At 42.3% G+C, this 19308-nt stretch overlaps 2 protein-coding genes across 2 annotated transcripts in view; both read right to left on the bottom strand.

The window, feature by feature from the left end:
• Positions 1-2655, bottom strand: part of gyg2 (glycogenin 2) — a 30344-nt gene extending 27689 nt beyond the window's left edge. Inside the window, exons 1-3 of the mRNA XM_031316248.2 lie at positions 2520-2655; positions 1807-1945; positions 1334-1508 (exon numbers count right to left, since the gene is read on the bottom strand). Of these exons, the coding sequence (XP_031172108.1) occupies positions 1334-1508; positions 1807-1945; positions 2520-2526 (321 nt within the window). The 5' untranslated portion in view covers positions 2527-2655. The remainder of the gene's footprint in view (positions 1-1333; positions 1509-1806; positions 1946-2519) is intronic.
• A 5014-nt stretch (positions 2656-7669) lies between these two features.
• cd99 (CD99 molecule) overlaps positions 7670-19308 on the bottom strand; it is a 17883-nt gene continuing 6244 nt past the window's right edge. The window contains exons 6-13 of the mRNA XM_031316250.2: positions 19282-19308; positions 18649-18708; positions 18380-18451; positions 18136-18168; positions 17443-17466; positions 9974-10090; positions 9633-9677; positions 7670-8427 (exon numbers count right to left, since the gene is read on the bottom strand). The exon at positions 19282-19308 is cut by the window's right edge and continues 3 nt beyond it. Coding sequence (XP_031172110.1) covers positions 8399-8427; positions 9633-9677; positions 9974-10090; positions 17443-17466; positions 18136-18168; positions 18380-18451; positions 18649-18708; positions 19282-19308 — 407 coding nt within the window. The 3' untranslated portion in view covers positions 7670-8398. The remainder of the gene's footprint in view (positions 8428-9632; positions 9678-9973; positions 10091-17442; positions 17467-18135; positions 18169-18379; positions 18452-18648; positions 18709-19281) is intronic.

Here is a 19308-nt window from a genome sequence, read left to right as displayed (position 1 = left end):
TATTTCATCATATACACTGATCTTAATTACAAATTGCAAATTTTAATGAGTTTTCCTCCCTATATTTTTTGTATATATTTTATTATATATGAGCCTATCAATCAACTGGCGCAACCTGAGTAATGTGCACACTTATGGTGCATTCAAATCAACTTGTCGACATGTTCCCTGCATACCTCGTGTCCGCTGCGCTTGGGTAAATGTGTTGTGAAGGCTGATACGCATGTTTTTTAGGTGTAACTGCCAAGTTGTGGATGGATTTGGTGGGAAAAATGATAGTATTATTGACCAAATTTGCCAAACGATAACAATGAAAACATTCAAGTTCCAGGGTAGTAGAGACATTTGGTTGTGCCAGAACACTATATGTGTGCACAAATTTGCATACAACCTTTGAGATGCGGTTCCTCTCTGTTACCAAGGTCATGTTTACGCTGAGAAAACTCAGAAAGAACATACAACCACATGTCCGCTTGCTGATGGTATCAATTTCAACGACTTCACTGGCCGACACGGAGAGATGTGTCAACAGTTGACAACATGAATGGACGATCCTTAAACGCAGCATGTTAACTGACTGATGAAGTACAGTAGGTTCATTGACCCAGCTAGGAATAATAATAATAATAATTTCTACTGTTTATTGATCCCCAGTGTGGAAATTACAATTTTCCGAATCATTCCGTTGAAGATTGATCTAAGCAAAAAGCGTTAAGAAAGCCTTCAAAAAAGCATATAAAAGAGCATAAAAAATAAAAAATCGTGGAAAAAAATCAAAAACATGTCAAAAAAGCTGTATTTAGACACTTTTCTGGGAATTATCCCTTTGAAAAGTGATCAAAGCTGTAATTGAAATTTGAAATGTGTAAAACACAACAAAAAGAACAAATGAAGGAATAACGTCTGACATTTTAAGACAGATTCCCTTTATCTGGACCGCTGCAGCCTGTGAAACCTTCTGAAAGCTGCTCATCAAGACAGCAACACGGATGCATCAGAAAAAGCAACAAAAAAGTGTTAAAAATCAAGTCCAAAAAGTCTCTAAATAGCGTCAAAAGGTTTCAAAAAAATCTATGAAAAAAGTGTCGAAAGGGTTTTGACAGTAACACATAGACTGCACGGATTGGCTATAAAAAACAAAACAACCTACACGTCACAATAAATCTGTTAAAGAAAGCGTCAAAGAGCGTGTCAAAAAGTGTAAAAAAACAAACATAAAAAAGCATCAACAGCATTACCAAAAATCATTAAAAAAGTGTCAAACACAGATTGGATATCACAACAAAACAACCTTCCCGTCAGAATAAATCTGAAGTTGTGTCTAGGGACTCACGAGTGTGTCGGCATCCAGGAAGACACACTTGCTGAAGCGGCTTAGAGACCAGCAGTGGATCTTGGTGAAGGTGATGCCGAGCTCAGGACGTCCCAGCAGGGACAGACGGAGATGGTCCTCGCTGTCCATCACATCCACCATGATGACATCATCAAACACTTCCTGCAGGGCGAGCCTGAGGGCAGAGATGTAAAGATTCAAATGTAACCACATGTGAAAATGACAAAGGCACCAAAAACATCAAAATAAGTGATGAAAACTTCAGAAATAGACACCAAAAACACTACCAAAAAGTTGAAGAACAAAAACGTTGAAAGAAGCAGCAAAAATGTAGGAGAAAAAAACATCAAAAATATGACAGAAATAAGCGCCAAAAAATAGTAATGATGATCTCCAACACCTCAAAGACGCTCCTTTAACCCTGATAGCAGCAGTTCTTCAGTTCAAACAGACGTCGGGGACATTTCACCCACCTTGACTGCTCTGAGACGTTCGGCGTAACCATGACGACGATGCTGCGAGTTGTCCCGTGACGCCGTAAACTCCTGGCCACCACTGTCGCTCCCATACAGTATGAGTCTGTGGTTGCCATGGTGACGAAGGCCTCGACGCCTGGAGACAGTGAAGAAGACACCTTTTATTTCTGGTCATAGTGGGACAAAGAGGCTAAAAATGGAATTAAAGTGTAAAAAAAAGAAGACTGTAAAAGCATCAAAGGCGTCGAAACAAACTGTGGAAAGCATCAACCACAAAAAAATATTTTAAAAAAAGGCCAAAAAGTGATAAAAAGTCTCAGCAGCTGAAAAAAACTAAACAAAAGTTACCCTTTTGAGTTTAGGAAAAAGATTGTGGTTTGGATAAAAATAAACATTTACCAAATACAGCGCCCCAAAAAGCAGAACTTTAAAAAAAGTGTCAAATACAAATATACAGCGTCAAAAAAACATTAAAAAAAAGCATCAAAAAACTGTTATGAAGTGTCATAAAAAGTGCCGTAAAAAGTGTTGAAAAATTTGTAAAAGCATCAAAGAAGCCAGTTAGGACAAGTGGAATAAGAACGTTAATGTGACTCCACTTTGTCTGTCTGTTTGGCGGTCCATAAGTGGTCCCTGATCTAACAGACTCAACACCTTTTAATCCATAACACTTAAATCTTCGGTCATTCAGATTACAGGATATCACCTACCGCACATTTCCGATCCAGTAACTTTATCCACAAAGAAAATCTGTAATAATAATAATAATAATAATAATAATCTTTCATGCAGCAGACGTCTACAGAAGGCACACAGAGACGGGATGTTTGCTCTATGACGCTGTGTGTGTGTGTGTGTGTGTGTGTGTGTGTGTGTGTGTGTGTGTGTGTGTGTGTGTGCACGCGTGTATGTTTTACGGGTCATTCAACTAGCGAGCTTTGCCAAGTGTTGAGCAACAGTGTGTCGACCCTCTGTGTGTATGGCTCGGTCACACACACACTTGATTAACTTTCCCTTTCCACATTTCAGTGCTGCAGTAAATAGTCCTTCCACAGAGAATGTCTTTAGGAGGGCCGATACGGAGTGTTAAAAAAAGTGTGGAAAGCCCGAAAAAAGTGTCTGAAGCATTGAAAAAAGTGTCAAAAAAGCATTTAAAAGAGTGTTAAAAGCATACAAAAAGTGGCTAAAAAAACGTAACGCCAGAAGCATTAAAAATAGGTTCCATAAAAGTGTTGGAAAGCATAAAAAAAAGCTTTAAAAGAAAGCACACAGCATTATCTTCCCCTTTTCACATATCACAGAGCTGCTCTTTAGAAGGACTGACACAGATCATCATTTATCAACAGCGTTAAAAAAACTAAAAAAGAATAGAAAGCGTTAAATAAAGCATTAAATAGTGTTAAAAAATGCTTTAAAAAAAACCTGAAAAGGGGGTTTGAAGTGTCAATTAAAACCCCCAGAAAGTGTTAAAAAAACACCTGTAGCGTATAAAAAAGATGTGTAAAACTTTTGCAGAAAATAAACAAAAAAGTAAAAAAGCAACAAAATGTAGAGAAAAGCGGAATATGTAAAAAAGCAACAAAACATAAAAAAACAACACAAATGGAAGTGGGAATCATGGCACCATGTCCCTGCTGGCCTTCACCCTGGCCATGGAGGTCATCATCCGGGCCTCTCGATGGACGGTTGGCAGACGGCGAATAAGACCTGGGCTGAGGCTGCCACCGCTCAGAGCCTACATGGATGACCTCACAACTCTCACCACGACCAAGGTTTGCACTGTAGGGCTACTAAGAAAGGTCCAGGAAAACATTGAGCGGGCTTGCATGAAGCTCAAGCCGAGCAAGTCCAGAAGCATCCCTATTATCAAGGGGAAGCTGTCAGACCACCGCTTCCACATTGGCGGGGAACCCATTCCAACGGTCTCGGAGAAGCCTGTGAAGAGCCTAGGTCGTTGGTATGATGCCTCCCTTAAAGACAAAGAGCAAGTACAGCAGCTCAGGAAGGAGGTAGCCAGTGGCCTGGAGAACATCAACAGAACCCTGCTTCCCGGAAAGCTGAAGTTCTGGTGCATGCAGTATGGACTACTTCCACGTCTCCTGTAGCTAATATGTAAGGAAGTGGCTTGGCCTTCCCAGGTGCCTCAGTAGCAATGGGCTCTACGGCAAAGGAATGTTACACCTGCCCATTTCTAGTCTGGCAGAAGAGTACAAATGCGCCAAAGTCAGACTGGAGATGATGCTACTGGATTCGAGCGATCCATTTGTAGCCCAAGCTGCCCCCATCCTGGCCACAGGGAGGAAGTGGACCCCATTGGCTGCAACTGAGCAGGCAAAGGCAGCACTCAGACACAAGGACATCGTGGGCCGAGTGCAGGAGGGGAGGAGTGGTCTTGGCCTTGGGGCCAGTACACCAGCGTGGAGCAAGGCCTCTCCATCTCAGAGACGCAAGCTGGTGGTCCAGGAGGTACGTCGGGAGGAGGAAACAGGAAGGTGCGCCCAAGGTGTGGCTCAGGCAAAGCAAGGGCAGTGGATGGCATGGAAAGGAGTGGAGAAGAGGAAGATCTCCTGGAATGAGCAATGGGAGATGGAGGCATTCAGGACAAGCTTTACCATCAGGGCTGCCTACGATGTCCTGCCTTCCCCCGCAAACCTAAGCCAGTGGTATGCCGAAGACCCCACGTGCCCTCTATGTCCAAGTCCAGCAACACTGAAGCACATCTTAGTAGGATGCAAGACCAGCCTCACCCAAGGCTGTTACACCTGGCAGCACAACCAGGTGCTAAAGTGTCTTGCAGCAGTGCTGTTAAGTCGACGGACAAGTGTGAATGCCCTTCCTCCCCCGTCATCCTGGTGGCAGCCAACACCATTTGTCCTGGAGGGCAAGGGTCAAGCCAGCCTCACCACCATAAAACCAGACACTAGACACTGGGCAGCTGGACAGAGCACGGGACTGGAAGCTGCTGGCAGACTTTGTCAAGAAACTTTTGCTTCCCAGCTGAGATCGCAGCTACAAACCTGCGACGAGACCTTGTTCTTTGGTCAGCCTCGCTCAAGCTTGTCTACATCAGCTCACCGTGCCCTGGGAGGGTGGAGTGGAGGAGGCCTACGAACGGAAAAGGCTGATGTACGCTGAACTTGCAGCCAATGCGCAACAAGGCTGGAATGCGAAGGTAAGCCCAGTGGAAGTAGGCTGCAAAGGGTTCATAGCCACCTCAACATCTAGGCTACTCAGGGAGACAGGAGTGCGAGGGAAGGCCCAATCGGCAGGCAGTCAAAGACCTCTCCAGGGCTGCTGAAAAGGGGAGCCAGTGGCTTTGGATGAAAAGAAAGGACTCCGCCTGGGCCTTCAAGTGAGTTGATGGCATCTAGGGAGTGAACCTGGGACGCTGGGATTCACTGCTGAACCCTCTGGAGGTGTCATGGGCCTATCAGGGAAACACCTAAGAAGGAGGGCGCCCACTTGACAACCCAAAGGGTGCCATCACTCAATTGACCATCCCACGGAGTCTCATCAGTGCCTCAAGTACTCATTCCTTGAGGGATATCAACATCTAGTCCTACACAACAGATATTAGTAATTAGAAAGCAGACAAACTGTACAACATCTCTTTATTGAAAACGTGCACACACTTTAAATCCACTCACAAAAGAAACATTCGTCTAATCTTTAGATGTAAATCTACCGGGAGTAAAACTGAAGACACAACAGAACATATGTTCAGACAGAGATCATGATCGTTGCAGCATCAGGCCTAAAGCAGAGGATTTATACACATTATTCTCAAGTATTTACAGCGTACAACTCTTTAACATCACAACACAAGTCCCTGATGCAACAGACGAAAACACGTGAAAGGGCAACAAAATAGGCGACAAAAAACCTGATGAAACGCCGGAAATGGAGATGGAAAAATGCATCAAAAAGGTCGACCAAAATGCATCAAAAAAGGTGTTAAAAAAGCTGAAAAAGGAAAGTAATAATGCAACAAAAAAGCCGACAAAAACGCTGAAAAAAGGGACAGAAAGGCGTCAAAATCGTATTGAAGATTCTGACGTATTTTCAAGATGTTTCTCAAATGATTTGCCCAAAATGTGTGTATGACCTGTCCCCAGAGACAGATAAACCAATCAGGCTTATCTTTCCACACATTGATATCTTATGGGACTTTTTACAGCGTAAAGCCCTCAAGGCATCAGTTCTGATTTTATGAAACTTTACGTGCGTGGTTCCTGGCTGATGCTCTGCTACAGCAAGCAACAAGAGTCAAAGCTGAGATATAAAACCGATAAAATACTGTACACAGACTGCAGAAACTCTCCATCTTATCAGGTAACTTCTGTCTCTTGTTGATTCCTAAAAACGTTATTAGAAAGACTAACAAAGTCGAAACCAAAATGCAATGGCCCACTCATTGGGGGTGTAATAGGCCCCGCCTACTCTGACCAATCAGTACAAAATTGTAGGCGTGGCCTTCGGAGTGGCCCTAGATGGTAACCTCCAAGTTCTGTAAAAATCGCATGAGCCCTTCATGAGATATAAACTTCTTGCATTTGCAGCGGCTCCTAGTGGCCAATATTTGCCAAATTTGTTGGCGAACCTCAGAGTGTCATGGCAATCCAGAATCTTCATTTTAGCGTTAATAGCATTTAATAATTCAAGATAGACTAACGTTCGTGTTTTCGTAGCTAGCTAAAAGAATAAGTTAGTAATTTGCATATTTTTGAAAACCAAGCTTAATTATTTAAAAAAAGTTTGTTCAGGCCCATCTGGAGATACTATGTGCCAAGTTTGGTGCAAATCGGTCGCTATAATAATAATAATAATAATAATAATAATAATAATAATAATAATAATAATAATAATAATAATAATATAAAAATATGGGTTGGTGCAGCTTCAACAAAAACTTTAAGGAATCAAACAATAAATTTTGCAGCACACAAATAACGAAAAGCTGAAGCTTACACTGTATGTTACATATACAAAATTTGATATCTTACTTCCAACGCCACCTCACCTTTATTGGATGTATACATGTGGTAGGTTTTACATCACAATCAAAAAGCTCCTTCAGATGAATTTAGATCCAGTTACATGATGATTAAAAGGATAGCTGTAAACTCTGACGTTGGCCTGAACTTTGGTTGCAAAGAGAACCCGGCTTTTATTTGTTATTCCACCTCTTTTAGGAGTACATTTCACCATGTTTAAGTTAATACTTTCTGTCGATGTAAACAACACATCCTCCAAGTTTACATGTCTGTAAAGGACCGTGTCATCAGCGTAGAATATGAGTCGATGCATTCAGTTTAATGTACATTTAAGCCCTAAATTAATTCATGTGAACAGTAGTAATAGTTGAAATCATCATGAAAAGCTCCACTGGTTCTAAATAAATGATAGTATTTATAGTTTTCAAGTGAGGCTGAATAAACACAAAAAACTTAAAAGAAAGAAAGATGACGGAGGCAGAAATCGCAGACTCAGATATCTCAACATCTGGGCAAAGAAAACGGTTGATACCGCTGATTTTCTTTTGGTTGACCAAACCCTTTAGGATTTAAGGTGCTAAAGAAGAAAAATGAGATACACAGAGGGGAATACCTATCAGCTCACTTAAACTGTAACAAACACCTCGTTTGAGTTGTGCGAGGCAGTGAACCACACAATGTCAAATTGAACACTTTTGAAAGACAGACATTTTTTATGTAAAAATAGTGAAACTTGTGTGATGTCAGCTTGTTAAATGTGAATATTTTCTAGTTTCTTCTCTCCTCAGTGATAGTAAACTGAATATCTTTGAGTTGTGGACTAAACAAGACATTTGAGGTCGTCTTGGACTTTGGGAAAAATTAGGTTTTTTTTCAATATATGAAAGTAAATATGATTTGAGAGGTATTTTTAATTTACTTATCAAAAAGCAAACAAAGAAATATAGGTATTTCTACTGTTGGGGTAAAATTATGGAACAATGCCAATATAAATAAATAAATGTGCAACTCATTTTTGGTTTTTAAGAAAATGGTTTGTAATACTATTTTTGAGGGTTACAAATGAGAATAATGTTCTTGTTTCTTTACTTATATCTTGTTTCTTATTTCCTTTTCCTTTGAGGCGGGTAGATTTAATCGATTTAATGGATAAGATCATAGGAGAGGCATATAAGCTTTTGCTTCAGACTAATCCTTTCAGTCACTGCTTACTGTTTGATATGTATTTTTTTGATGACTGAATAAAACTCCTACTAAACACTGATCCACATTTTTCACAATTTTTCACAATTTTAGAGAACAAACAACTAATCCATTCATCCAGAGAATGACGGTGAAGATAATCGATAGTTTCAGCCCTAAATGAATTCATGTGAACGGGGAATAGTTGAAATCATCATAAAAAGCTCCGCTGGTGGCTGGGGTTGGTTTGAAATATATGATTCACAACTAATGGTATTTATAGTTTTCAAGTGAGGCTGAAGTTGTGTTACAGGAAAGAGGAATCCTTCAGACTGAAGATGGCAGTTGACGGACAGTTGGATGAAGTTGAGTTTTGGAGAGAAGGCCACTGAGTTGGTGGATGTAGATGGAGTTTAGGACGTCCTGAGCAGTTCGCTGAAAACTGAAAAGAAAACAACAGTTAATGCAAAGACCGAGTTACAGAGGTGGTAAAACTACAACCACACTGTTGTATATACATCCTACACACACATTCAGGCCTGCTTTGGTTACTTTGCAACTTTGAAGACCAGTTCAGACCAAAAGATTTGTGACAAGATGAAACCACTTTAGAACGTTGCAGCGGTCTTGAAAAATCAACAAAAACATAGAAAAAAAGGAACAATCACCAATCTTGCTCATATATGGTAGAGATATGTGTCTAAGTCCCTCAAGGCTGTATACTAATACTGATGTTGATGAATCAAAAATTGACAAATTCTTTATTAATTTTACTGTTTTTCACATTATGCAAATTAGCAAAAAAACATCATGGCGGACATTTATGGTCCAAGAGGCTTTTCTATAGAGCACATTGAGCTGCATATGTGGGAGAAATTTCAAGTCAATTGGACTCACCTTGTGAGGGGCGTGGCCTTTCAAAGTTTGGGCCTTAAGTTATAGCGCCACCATCAGGTTGAATGGCATTATATTTGTTGGGAAGCATGAGCACATCATCATCAGTTATGGTGACAATGTCCATGTCTCTAGCTCTTTCCAGCCCCCAGTAACTTAAGAAAAGGCATTATTTAGCATATAATGCTAAAAAGGCCGCGCCCACACCCACCAATCACCATGACACTTCAGATCCTGGTTACTACTCGACCCCAGATCGTGTGTACCAATTTTGGTGAAATTATGTCCTCCGGGTTTTGGGGTACTTACTTGTGGTATTTCTGGGGGCCCATATGGGTTAAAATCATTGGGTAAGCCAATTCCATATGTTGCAAATTTTATGATGATTGGAAAAACCAATACCACTTTTCTGCTAAATTCCGCCCCTTTGTGAAGTTCTTTGATTCATGGTGGCCATGTTTATATATGGTAGCAATGTGTATCTCAGTCCAGCAAGGCCGTATACCAATTTCGGTGTTGATAGAATTAAAATTGACAATGTTTTATACATTTTACTGTTTTTCACATTATGTAAATTAGCAAAAAAAAATCCATCATGGCGAAAGTGTATGGTCCAAGAGGCTTTTCAGTAGAGCACATTGAGCTGCATTTGTGCGAGAAATTTCAAGTCAATCAGACTCACGGCGTGAGGGGCGTGGCCTGTCAAATACCCTGAATATTTTTCTATGAATTTGGACAAACAGAGAGACGTACCTTGGGGATCAGACTGCTGGCCTTTACCACTCTCTGGATCCGCACCTAAACACAGACAACATTTAGTTATCATATGTTTTATATTAAATATCAGAAAAATGACAAAACCTTTGAAAAAAGTGAAAGAAACGTCAAAAATGAGACAAGCATGTTTTTTTAAAAAAGCAACAAAAACGTTGAAAAAATTGACAAAAATGCCAAAAAGCAACAGTTTTCTGACATTTTATAGTTTAACGATAAATCGAGAAAACAATCTTGTCTGATAGCTAAATATAATGTACTAGAATACATATTGTCAGGAGTTGTAATTGTTAAAAACAGAAATAAGAAAGCACAGCGACCTCCTTGTATCTTGAAGCAGAGCTTCTTCTTCTGGTAAGCAAAGTAACTGGACGCCGCTCCGAGCAGCGCCACTCCAATAGCGCTGGCGATGCCCGCAACCGTCCCGGCATCAGCTTCTGCAACACAAAACACACACACACAGTTACAGAAAACACATTTCACATTTCACATTTCAGCAGACCTTCTATTGTCTAATGTCGGCAGAAACGTCGACAAAAGCCACACAAATGTCCCGTGAGGCAACGTGCCAACATGGGTCTTAGCTTTTTGTAGTTTAACTCATCTTTCCTGTCACTGATTCCCTGTCTTCATTTGTGACACAGTTCCTGTAATAACCTCAGTTCTCCACAAGGTGGCGGTCAATAACTTCTGATGACACAGAACCGCTGACAAGAAACTGCCAGAAAGCACATTTCCATCCTCCATTTACAGCAGCTATATCAACTATTATTCAAGATATTAATAACAGAAAGCCTAAAAATCTGAACATCATTTGGGAAAAACATGATAGTTGTATTTGTATTTATTTATTTCGAGCATGTAAATGCAACATAAAAAAAGACAACAGCAGTTTGTTGAAAACATATCCAACAGAATAGAAAAAAAAGGTTTAAAATTATATTACTATGGTCACGAAATCTGACATTGCGCACTATTCTTATGGCTCTTTTCTGAAGTATAAATATTGGCTGCAGTGTACTTTTGTGTGTGTTTTCACAAATATCTTCACAGTAATTTAAATATTGCTATATTAATGAACAGTGTAAGATGCAGAGTGATTTATGATCCAGTGCATGTTTTGCTTTAGCCAGAACTGACTATTGTATAGAAATATGATTTCATATACTCTTTCAATAATAGTTCCATTAACTTGTACCTGTATGAGTGTTAGGTTTATATTTTCAAAATCACATGTTTTGCTCAGATTTAATGATAATTAGTTTTTGTCAAACCATTTATTTTAATGTTGATAAGCTCTAAAGTATCAAGTCCAAAAGTTGTTGTAAATTCTCCCCATAACCAAAAATGTTTGTGTCATCTGCAAATAAGACACATTTAAATGCTTCAGACACTCTACATATAGCATTAATGTACATTAAGAATGAATTAGCCCCCAACATTGACCCCTGGGGGACACCACAAGAAATGTCTAAAACATTCAGATTTATATTCTCCAATCTTCACAAACTGTTGCCTGTTTTTCAGATAGCTCAACACTTGATGATCCCATACCTTTCAGGTGTGATTAATATGCCATGATTCATTGTCAATCAAATGCTTTGTTTTAGACCAATGAATACCTCGACCTAATTTGTGATTTTGTCTATTAATTCAGTTAATTCCATATATATATATATATATATATAAATAAATGTTGAGCGGTTTGTTCTGAATCCATATTGACTATCTGTGAGTAATTGGTTTTTGTCTATGAATTTTTCTAACCTTTCATTGAGTATTTTTTTCTGGAAATTTAGAGAAGAAACAGGCCTGTAATGTGTGAAGTGGTGTTTGTCTGCAGTTTTGTACGAGGGTATGAATTTAGCGGTTTTCATTTTGTTTGGGAATTGACCGGTTTGGAACATCCTAGTTTGTTTTCTCAACTCTTTGTCTTTTTTGTAGCTTTTTTCTGCACGCAGAGACTGAAGTTAAGATGTGGTGAAAAATTCAAAACAGAACACAACAACGGAAGAAAACTTGATTCAAAGTGCAAGCTGGGGCAGGGTGGGGCACAGACACACACACACAGACACACACACACAAGCCTGGCTCTTCAGTTGAGCTGTAAAACCAGTGAGTCACGACTCATCAATTCCATGTTTTATTCATTGTGCATCATACATCTCATGACTTTACATTTCACAAAGACACGAGGCTAAAATGGGAAAAGCTTCCACCAAAAATGAAAAAATACTGCCTGTTTCCAAAAGAGCACACAGAGAATTACTCGTTTCTAAAAAGTGCTGAAGGGGAAAACTGTTGCTATGTGAAGAATGCAAACTGCTCCAGGTGTTGGGACTGCCAGTGGGTGTAAGTTGTGTTTTCACACGAACAAACAAAGACATAATCCTATTTTTTCTGCAAATAAGAAAGGGTTACTCAACTAGATCTTCAAGTCCAGATCATGTGAACGTCTAAAAATACTCCTTCAAGTGATCTTTAACTGAGCAGATTGTTATTATCCAGTAACAGAGTCACATCTATTCACTAACTCATCAAACTTCATTTCCTGTCAAAAGAGCTTATTTAGTGCCAAATAAAGTGACCTACACGAATCAAAAACGTTGAGAAAAGCAACATAAATGTTGGAAAAAACAACAACTTAAAAAAGCGGCAAAAACATTGAAAAGAGAACAACTTTGAAAAAAGCTACCAAAATGTCGAAAAAAGCAACATAAACGTCGACAAAAGCATCAAAAACTTTTAAAAATGTGCCAAAAACTGTCTCTTTAAAGAAAGGTAACATGAGTTCACACTCCATACCGCTGAGTCATGGCGCTGCTGGGTGGAGATTAAAAGAGGAATGAATTAAAAGACACACCCAGATCAGTTCTGGGTGTCGGAATAGCGAGGTTAAGATGCCCGGTGTCGAACATTTAAAGTCTCAGAGCACTGCTTCAATCCATTTTACACAAAGTGTCCATAAGAGAGAGCAAACCAGGGGTCAAAGGGCAGAGGGAGAGTATGTTCCAGTGTAAAAGAACGTCAAAAAAAGGACGTTGAAAACCCAGAGAAAATAGTTGAAATGGCGAAAAAAAACATTGAAATAGCGGCAAAAAGGGTAACGTTATCCATCATTAGTAACTGTCTCCAGCATCATTTAGACTTCTACCACACTGACGGAGAATATTCACGTACCTTATGAGCCGCAAATCTCTGTGCAAAAGTCTTGATTAACCCGCAACACTAGCTTTTCAGCATTACAGGACATGGCAGGGGAACAAATATAAGGGTTTTTGGATGCATTATTGGTGCAACCAACTACTCAGCAACTTTTTGGCTTTTCGTTATTATTTTAAACCGGTTTGTTTAAAGTAAAAGTTTGGAGCTATGTTAAACTTTCACTGAGGAACGCGGGATTGTTTTCCCCCAGAAAGGGGCGTGGTAATGAGAGATGACCAGCATATTTTATTGCTTTGATATTTCTTGCCGGTCTGATGTATACATTTTACACAAAGTTTCCATAAAACAGAGCAAACCAGGGGTCAAAAGGCACAGGAAGTGTATTTAGTCCAAAATGTTAGCTACACAGTTTCAAAATAACTCCCAGAAACCGTAAGAAAAATAAAAAAAAACTTCCAGAATCTGTGATTCCTCTCTGATTCCTTTTCAAACATACTTTATATATTTCCCCCAAAACCGAGTCCAAGGAAGTATACCGAGGGGAGCACACAGAGTCCAACATTTTCAAAGTTTCAAAATAAAAAAACTTTTCAAAATTGCAAGAAAGATAAAAAAGCATTCCCGTAATCAGAACTTTGGCTTCACGTAGGAAACTGTGATTCCTCTCTGATTCCTTTTCAAACACACTAAATATTTTCCCCCCAAAACCACCCGAGTCCATCAGACGTTGAGCCAAACGTGTAACCCTCAGAGCTGAGAGCCAATCAGAGGTCAGAAACGGTTCACGGTAGAGCCTGCAGCAGATCCGCGGCCCTCTCTATCAGCGGGTTTAACATTTGCTTTAGGTTGGACATCCACACATAGAATTCCTCGGGCATGTTAGCATTTAGCATCTTCAGGATTTGGCCCCACAGAAGGTCTGGATCTGCAACGACACACAATCGTAGCAGCGATTTAGCCCAAAGTAAACCAGACCGGGGGTACCAACATGAGGAATATCAGACTAAGTTAGGCAGGGTATCACCAAGGAGTTCCCTAATCGAATCCGATCCACAATGGTATTCACGGTCAAAAAAAGCATCCAAATGGAAAAATTGGCAAAAAACGCAGACTAAAATGAAGTGTCAAGAAACATAAAAAAGGCAATTAATTTTTTTAAAAAGGGACAAAAAATACCGTCTGGCTCCATCCCCAATGTTTACACCGTCTGGCTCCGCCCCCCAATGTTTACTACACCGTCTGACTCCTCCCCCCAATGTTTACACCGTCTGACTCCTCCCCCCAATGTTTACACCGTCTGACTCCGCCCCCCAATGTTTACACCGTCTGACACCGCCCCCCAATGTTTACTACACCGTCTGACTCCTCCCCCTAATGTTTACTACACCGTCTGACTCCTCCCCCTAATGTTTACACCATCTGACTCCTCCCCCCAATGTTTACTACACCGTCTGACTCCGCCCCCCAGTGTTTACACCGTCTGGCTCCATCCCCCAATGTTTACACCGTCTGGCTCCATCCCCCAATGTTTACACCGTCTGACTCCTCCCCCCAATGTTTACACCGTCTGACTCCTCCCCCCAATGTTTACACCGTCTGACTCCTCCCCCCAATGTTTACACCGTCTGACTCCGCCCCCCAATGTTTACACCGTCTGACACCGCCCCCCAATGTTTACTACACCGTCTGACTCCTCCCCCTAATGTTTACTACACCGTCTGACTCCTCCCCCTAATGTTTACACCATCTGACTCCTCCCCCCAATGTTTACTACACCGTCTGACTCCGCCCCCCAGTGTTTACACCGTCTGGCTCCATCCCCCAATGTTTACACCGTCTGGCTCCATCCCCCAATGTTTACACCGTCTGACTCCTCCCCCCAATGTTTACACCGTCTGACTCCTCCCCCCAATGTTTACACCGTCTGACTCCTCCCCCCAATGTTTACACCGTCTGACTCCTCCCCCCAATGTTTACACCGTCTGACTCCTCCCCCCAATGTTTACTACACCGTCTGACTCCGCCCCCCAATGTTTACTACACCGTCTGGCTCCATCCTCCAATGTTTACACCGTCTGACTCCGCCCCCAATGTTTACACCGTCTGGCTCCATCCCCCAATGTTTACACCGTCTGACTCCGCCCCCCAGTGTTTACACCGTCTGACTCTGCCCCCCAATGTTTACACCGTCTGGCTCCATCCTCCAATGTTTACACCGTCTGGCTCGATCCTCCAATGTTTACACCGTTTGACTCCGCCACCCAATGTTTACACCGTCTGACTCCGCCCCCCAATGTTTACACCGTCTGACACCGCCCCCCAATGTTTACACCATCTGACACCGCCCCCCAATGTTTACACCGTCTGACTCCGCCCCCCAATGTTTACTACACCGTCTGACTCCGCCCCCCAATGTTTACACCGTCTGGCTCCATCCCCCAATGTTTACACCATCTGACACCGCCCCCCAATGTTTACACCGTCTGACACCGCCCCCCAATGTTTACACCGTCTGACTCCGCCCCCCAATGTTTACTACACCGTCTGACTCCGCCCCCCAATGTTTACACCGTGTGGCTCCATCCCCCAATGTTTACACCATCTGACACCGCCCCCCAATGTTTACACCGTCTGACACCGCCCCCCAATGTTTACTACACCGTCTGACTCCGCCCCCCAATGTTTACACCGTCTGGCTCCATCCCCCAATGTTTACACCGTCTGGCTCCATCCCCCAATGTTTACACCGTCTGGCTCCATCCCCCAATGTTTACACCGTCTGACACCGCCCCCCAATGTTTACACCGTCTGACACCGCCCCCCAATGTTTACTACACCGTCTGACTCCGCCCCCCAATGTTTACACCGTCTGGCTCCATCCCCCAATGTTTACTACACCGCCTGACTCCTCCCCCCAATGTTTACACCGTCTGACTCCGCCCCCCAATGTTTACACCGTCTGGCTCCATCCCCCAATGTTTACTACACCGTCTGACTCCTCCCCCCAATGTTTACACCGCCTGACTCCTCCCCCCAATGTTTACACCGCCTGACTCCGCCCCCCAATGTTTACACCATCTGACTCCTCCCCCCAATGTTTACACCATCTGACGCCGCCCCCCAATGTTTACACCGTCTGACTCCGCCCCCCAATATTTATGGCGCGTTCATGCCACCTCGGAATAACAGGGACCGCCCCCGTGATTACGTTGTTTTTCCGACTACCAGTGTTCACATGGTTAGGATGGTCGGGATGCGTGTTCTTCTTCTTCTGTTATATTGGCATTTGGCATAACAACTTGTTGCATGACTGCCACCAAATGTTGGGCGTAGCCTAGAGCATCAGGTGTGTGAAAACCTGGTGAAAACATGGAGGCTACAATAATTTGCTGCCGTTTTCTTATGCGAGCATACAAACAGCACATCGTCAGGTGTTTGTGTTATCTGCAGAACAACGAACAGGAAAGGACACGGATAATGTGGGTTTTTTTTATACATAGGCCTATTTATGAATAATTTGAAACATGTTATGTCTGTGTATGTTTCTCAGCAAAGGCATCTGTCCACAATAAACAGTTTATTGTCATTGAAATATGTTCAGTGAACCAAAGTCGCCTCCATCAAACGTCAGTTGTCAACAACGCGTCACCACCTGACTCGGTTAGCAAAATCTGGCCCGAGTTTCCCACCTCTGATTCCGACAGGAAGGGACGTGAATGATGACGTTTTCACTCGGAAAAACGTTTTTCCGATGTCCATGAACGCACGGTTACACCGTCTGACTCCTCCCCCCAATGTTTACACCGTCTGACACCGCCCCCCAATGTTTACTACACCGTCTGACTCCAGCCCCCAATGTTTACACCGTCTGACTCCTCCCCCCAATGTTTACACCGTCTGACTCCGCCCCCCAATGTTTACACCATCTGGCTCCTCCTCCCAATGTTTACACCGTCTGACTCCGCCCCCACTGTTTACACCATCTGACTCCGCCCCCAATGTTTACACCTTCTGACTCCGCCCCCCAATGTTTACACCGTCTGACTCCGCCCCCCAATGTTTACATCGTCTGACTCCTCCCCCCAGTGTTTACATCGTCTCACTCCTCCCCCCAATGTTTACATCGTCTGACTCCTCCCCCCAATGTTTACACCGTCTGGCTCCTCCCCCCAATGTTTACATTCACACTGGTATTCTAAACAAGGGGTATGTATGATATATGTGAAAATGACAGCGGCGTTAGGTCTTCATGGCGGTTATGTTTAGCCAACAAAACGATTAGTTAGGATCAGAAAAAGTGAGATGTTTGGGAGTCTCAAAGGGTTAGGAACTAAACTAACAAGGAACCAACGAGGGAGCAAGACACTCCCTCCAGGAATTAGCCATGTCTCGACTGCAACGATTGACACAAATTCAACCAATCTCCGTGAAATCAGATCAACCTTGCAATCACTGGAGCTTCGCTAAGGTTTAACATCTAAATGTTTGTTCAAAGGACTCTTTACTTCTCCATCCATGGTGAAAAACAAGCCCCAACAAGCCAAGAGCAGATCGACTCAGCAGGAAGTCAGAAGGATTTCCACACTGACACAAAGACAGGAAGTAGAATCAGAGATGGATTTACCTTGAGGTTGATCGCCAGCACCGCCTGTCAGGAAACACAGAGTCAATATAAGGGTCAGAAAAAAGATAATACAAGACTTATACTGACCACGAACATGGACACAGAAAAGCATCTAGATCAGTTGAAGAGGACGCTATGTCGAATATTTTCTCTGCTTTACCTCGGAGAATTAGAAACAAAGAACGTTAAAGAAAGGGTGAAAAAAATGTCTGAAACAACGTCAGAAGTGTCGAAAAATGCTTAAAAAATGCCTTAGAAAGCGACGTGTGAAAAAAAGCATTGACAACAGCGAAAAAATGTGTCAAAAAACGTTGAAAAAAGCATAAAAAACAAGATAAATCATCAAGAGTTTAAAATTTTAAAAAAGCTTTAAAAGCATTGAAGATGAAGGTGTCAACAAAGCAACAAAACCATCCACAACAGCAAAAAAGTGTCAAAAAATGTTGAAAAAAAGCATAAAAAACAAGATAAATCAAAGGGACAAAGATGTAAAAATGGTCAGGCTATCCCTCCATGTGGTTTCTTCCTGCTGACTGTCTGGACTGTGAAAGGGTTAAAGGGTGGTTGTATGATCTGGTTAGTTGGTCACGTTAGTCAGCTCTAGATTTCTCTTGTTGATTAGTCAGACTGGCTACGACGCTGAGGCCTTTCTTTAACTGAGAACAAACAACAACCACAGGAATAAAAGCGTACCCTGAGAGTCGTAGCCGGGGTCCCCCGCTCGCCCTGGATTCAGGAGAAAGAGAGGAAAGTTAGAAACTGTCCGCTCACGCTGCTTCCTCTTCTACAAGATCATTCTGTAGTTAGTAACAGTTAGCTGTGTCTCTCCTCCATCCTGCAGAATCAGCCCTGACACCAACATGTGGCTCCCGGTACACTGGGAAAGCCTGGGCGTTATTCCTTTTCTAATAGGAGGAAAGTGTAGTTGTTGCCGTACCTCGTCCTCCATCAGGTTTGTAGTCTCCGCCACTGACATCCAACAAATCAGAGTCTCCAAACGATCCTCCACCTTCAGGAAACAAACAATGATTAAACACATACCAAAAAAGAAACTAAAACGTTACAAAAATAAACTGAAACGTTAAAAAAGCAAATATCACATTGAAAAAAACGGCCAAAATGTAAAAACAAAGAGACTAAAACATTGGAAAAAGCTACAAAAATGCCCCAAAAAAGTGAGTAAAACATGTGACCTGGCAGACTGACCTCGGGGCTTTGCGGGGTCCGCGGGCTGCACTGCAGGTTTGTCCGGTTTGGGGTTGGGGTCTGAGGGAACAGAGACACTGTCAGACCCAATAATCACGCAGATACACAAAAAACCAGATGCAGTCGTTCACCTGGAACTCTCTCTGCCTTGGCTTTTTAAAGCTAGTAATATCAAAACATGTCAACAAAAGGAACAAGAACATCAAGAAAGAGACAAAAACAGCTCCAAAAATCTGAGAAAAAACAAACATTGTCAAATATTGAAAAAAGCAGCGAAAACGATGACAAAAAATGGCGGCAAGAATGTCGACAAAATCAACGAAAACATCAGGAAAAATCGACAAAAACTTGACCGCCGTGGCGTTTCTACTTGCCCCGGGCCATGGGGCGACCCTTACGACCATAACACTTCGGGCACAGAAGTGGAGCGCCGCGGAGCGCCGCGGAGCGCCGCGGAGCGCCGCGAAGCAGAGCTATTTTCATTTGGGCGCCCTTGTGTCCCAATATGTCCGTTCATACCGGCTGCGATTGTTTGGGCGTCTCGGCGAGAAGGTGTCAAGTCAGCCTGGTAATCACATACAGGAAGACAACAGAGCAGCTGGATACTTTACAAAAATAAAACACAGGTCTTACCTGGACCCAGAGCGTCCTCCAGATCGA

Source organism: Sander lucioperca, chromosome 24, assembly GCF_008315115.2.
Source record: "Sander lucioperca isolate FBNREF2018 chromosome 24, SLUC_FBN_1.2, whole genome shotgun sequence".
Taxonomy (NCBI): Eukaryota; Metazoa; Chordata; class Actinopteri; order Perciformes; family Percidae; genus Sander; species Sander lucioperca.
This window is presented reverse-complemented; position numbering and strand designations above follow the sequence as displayed.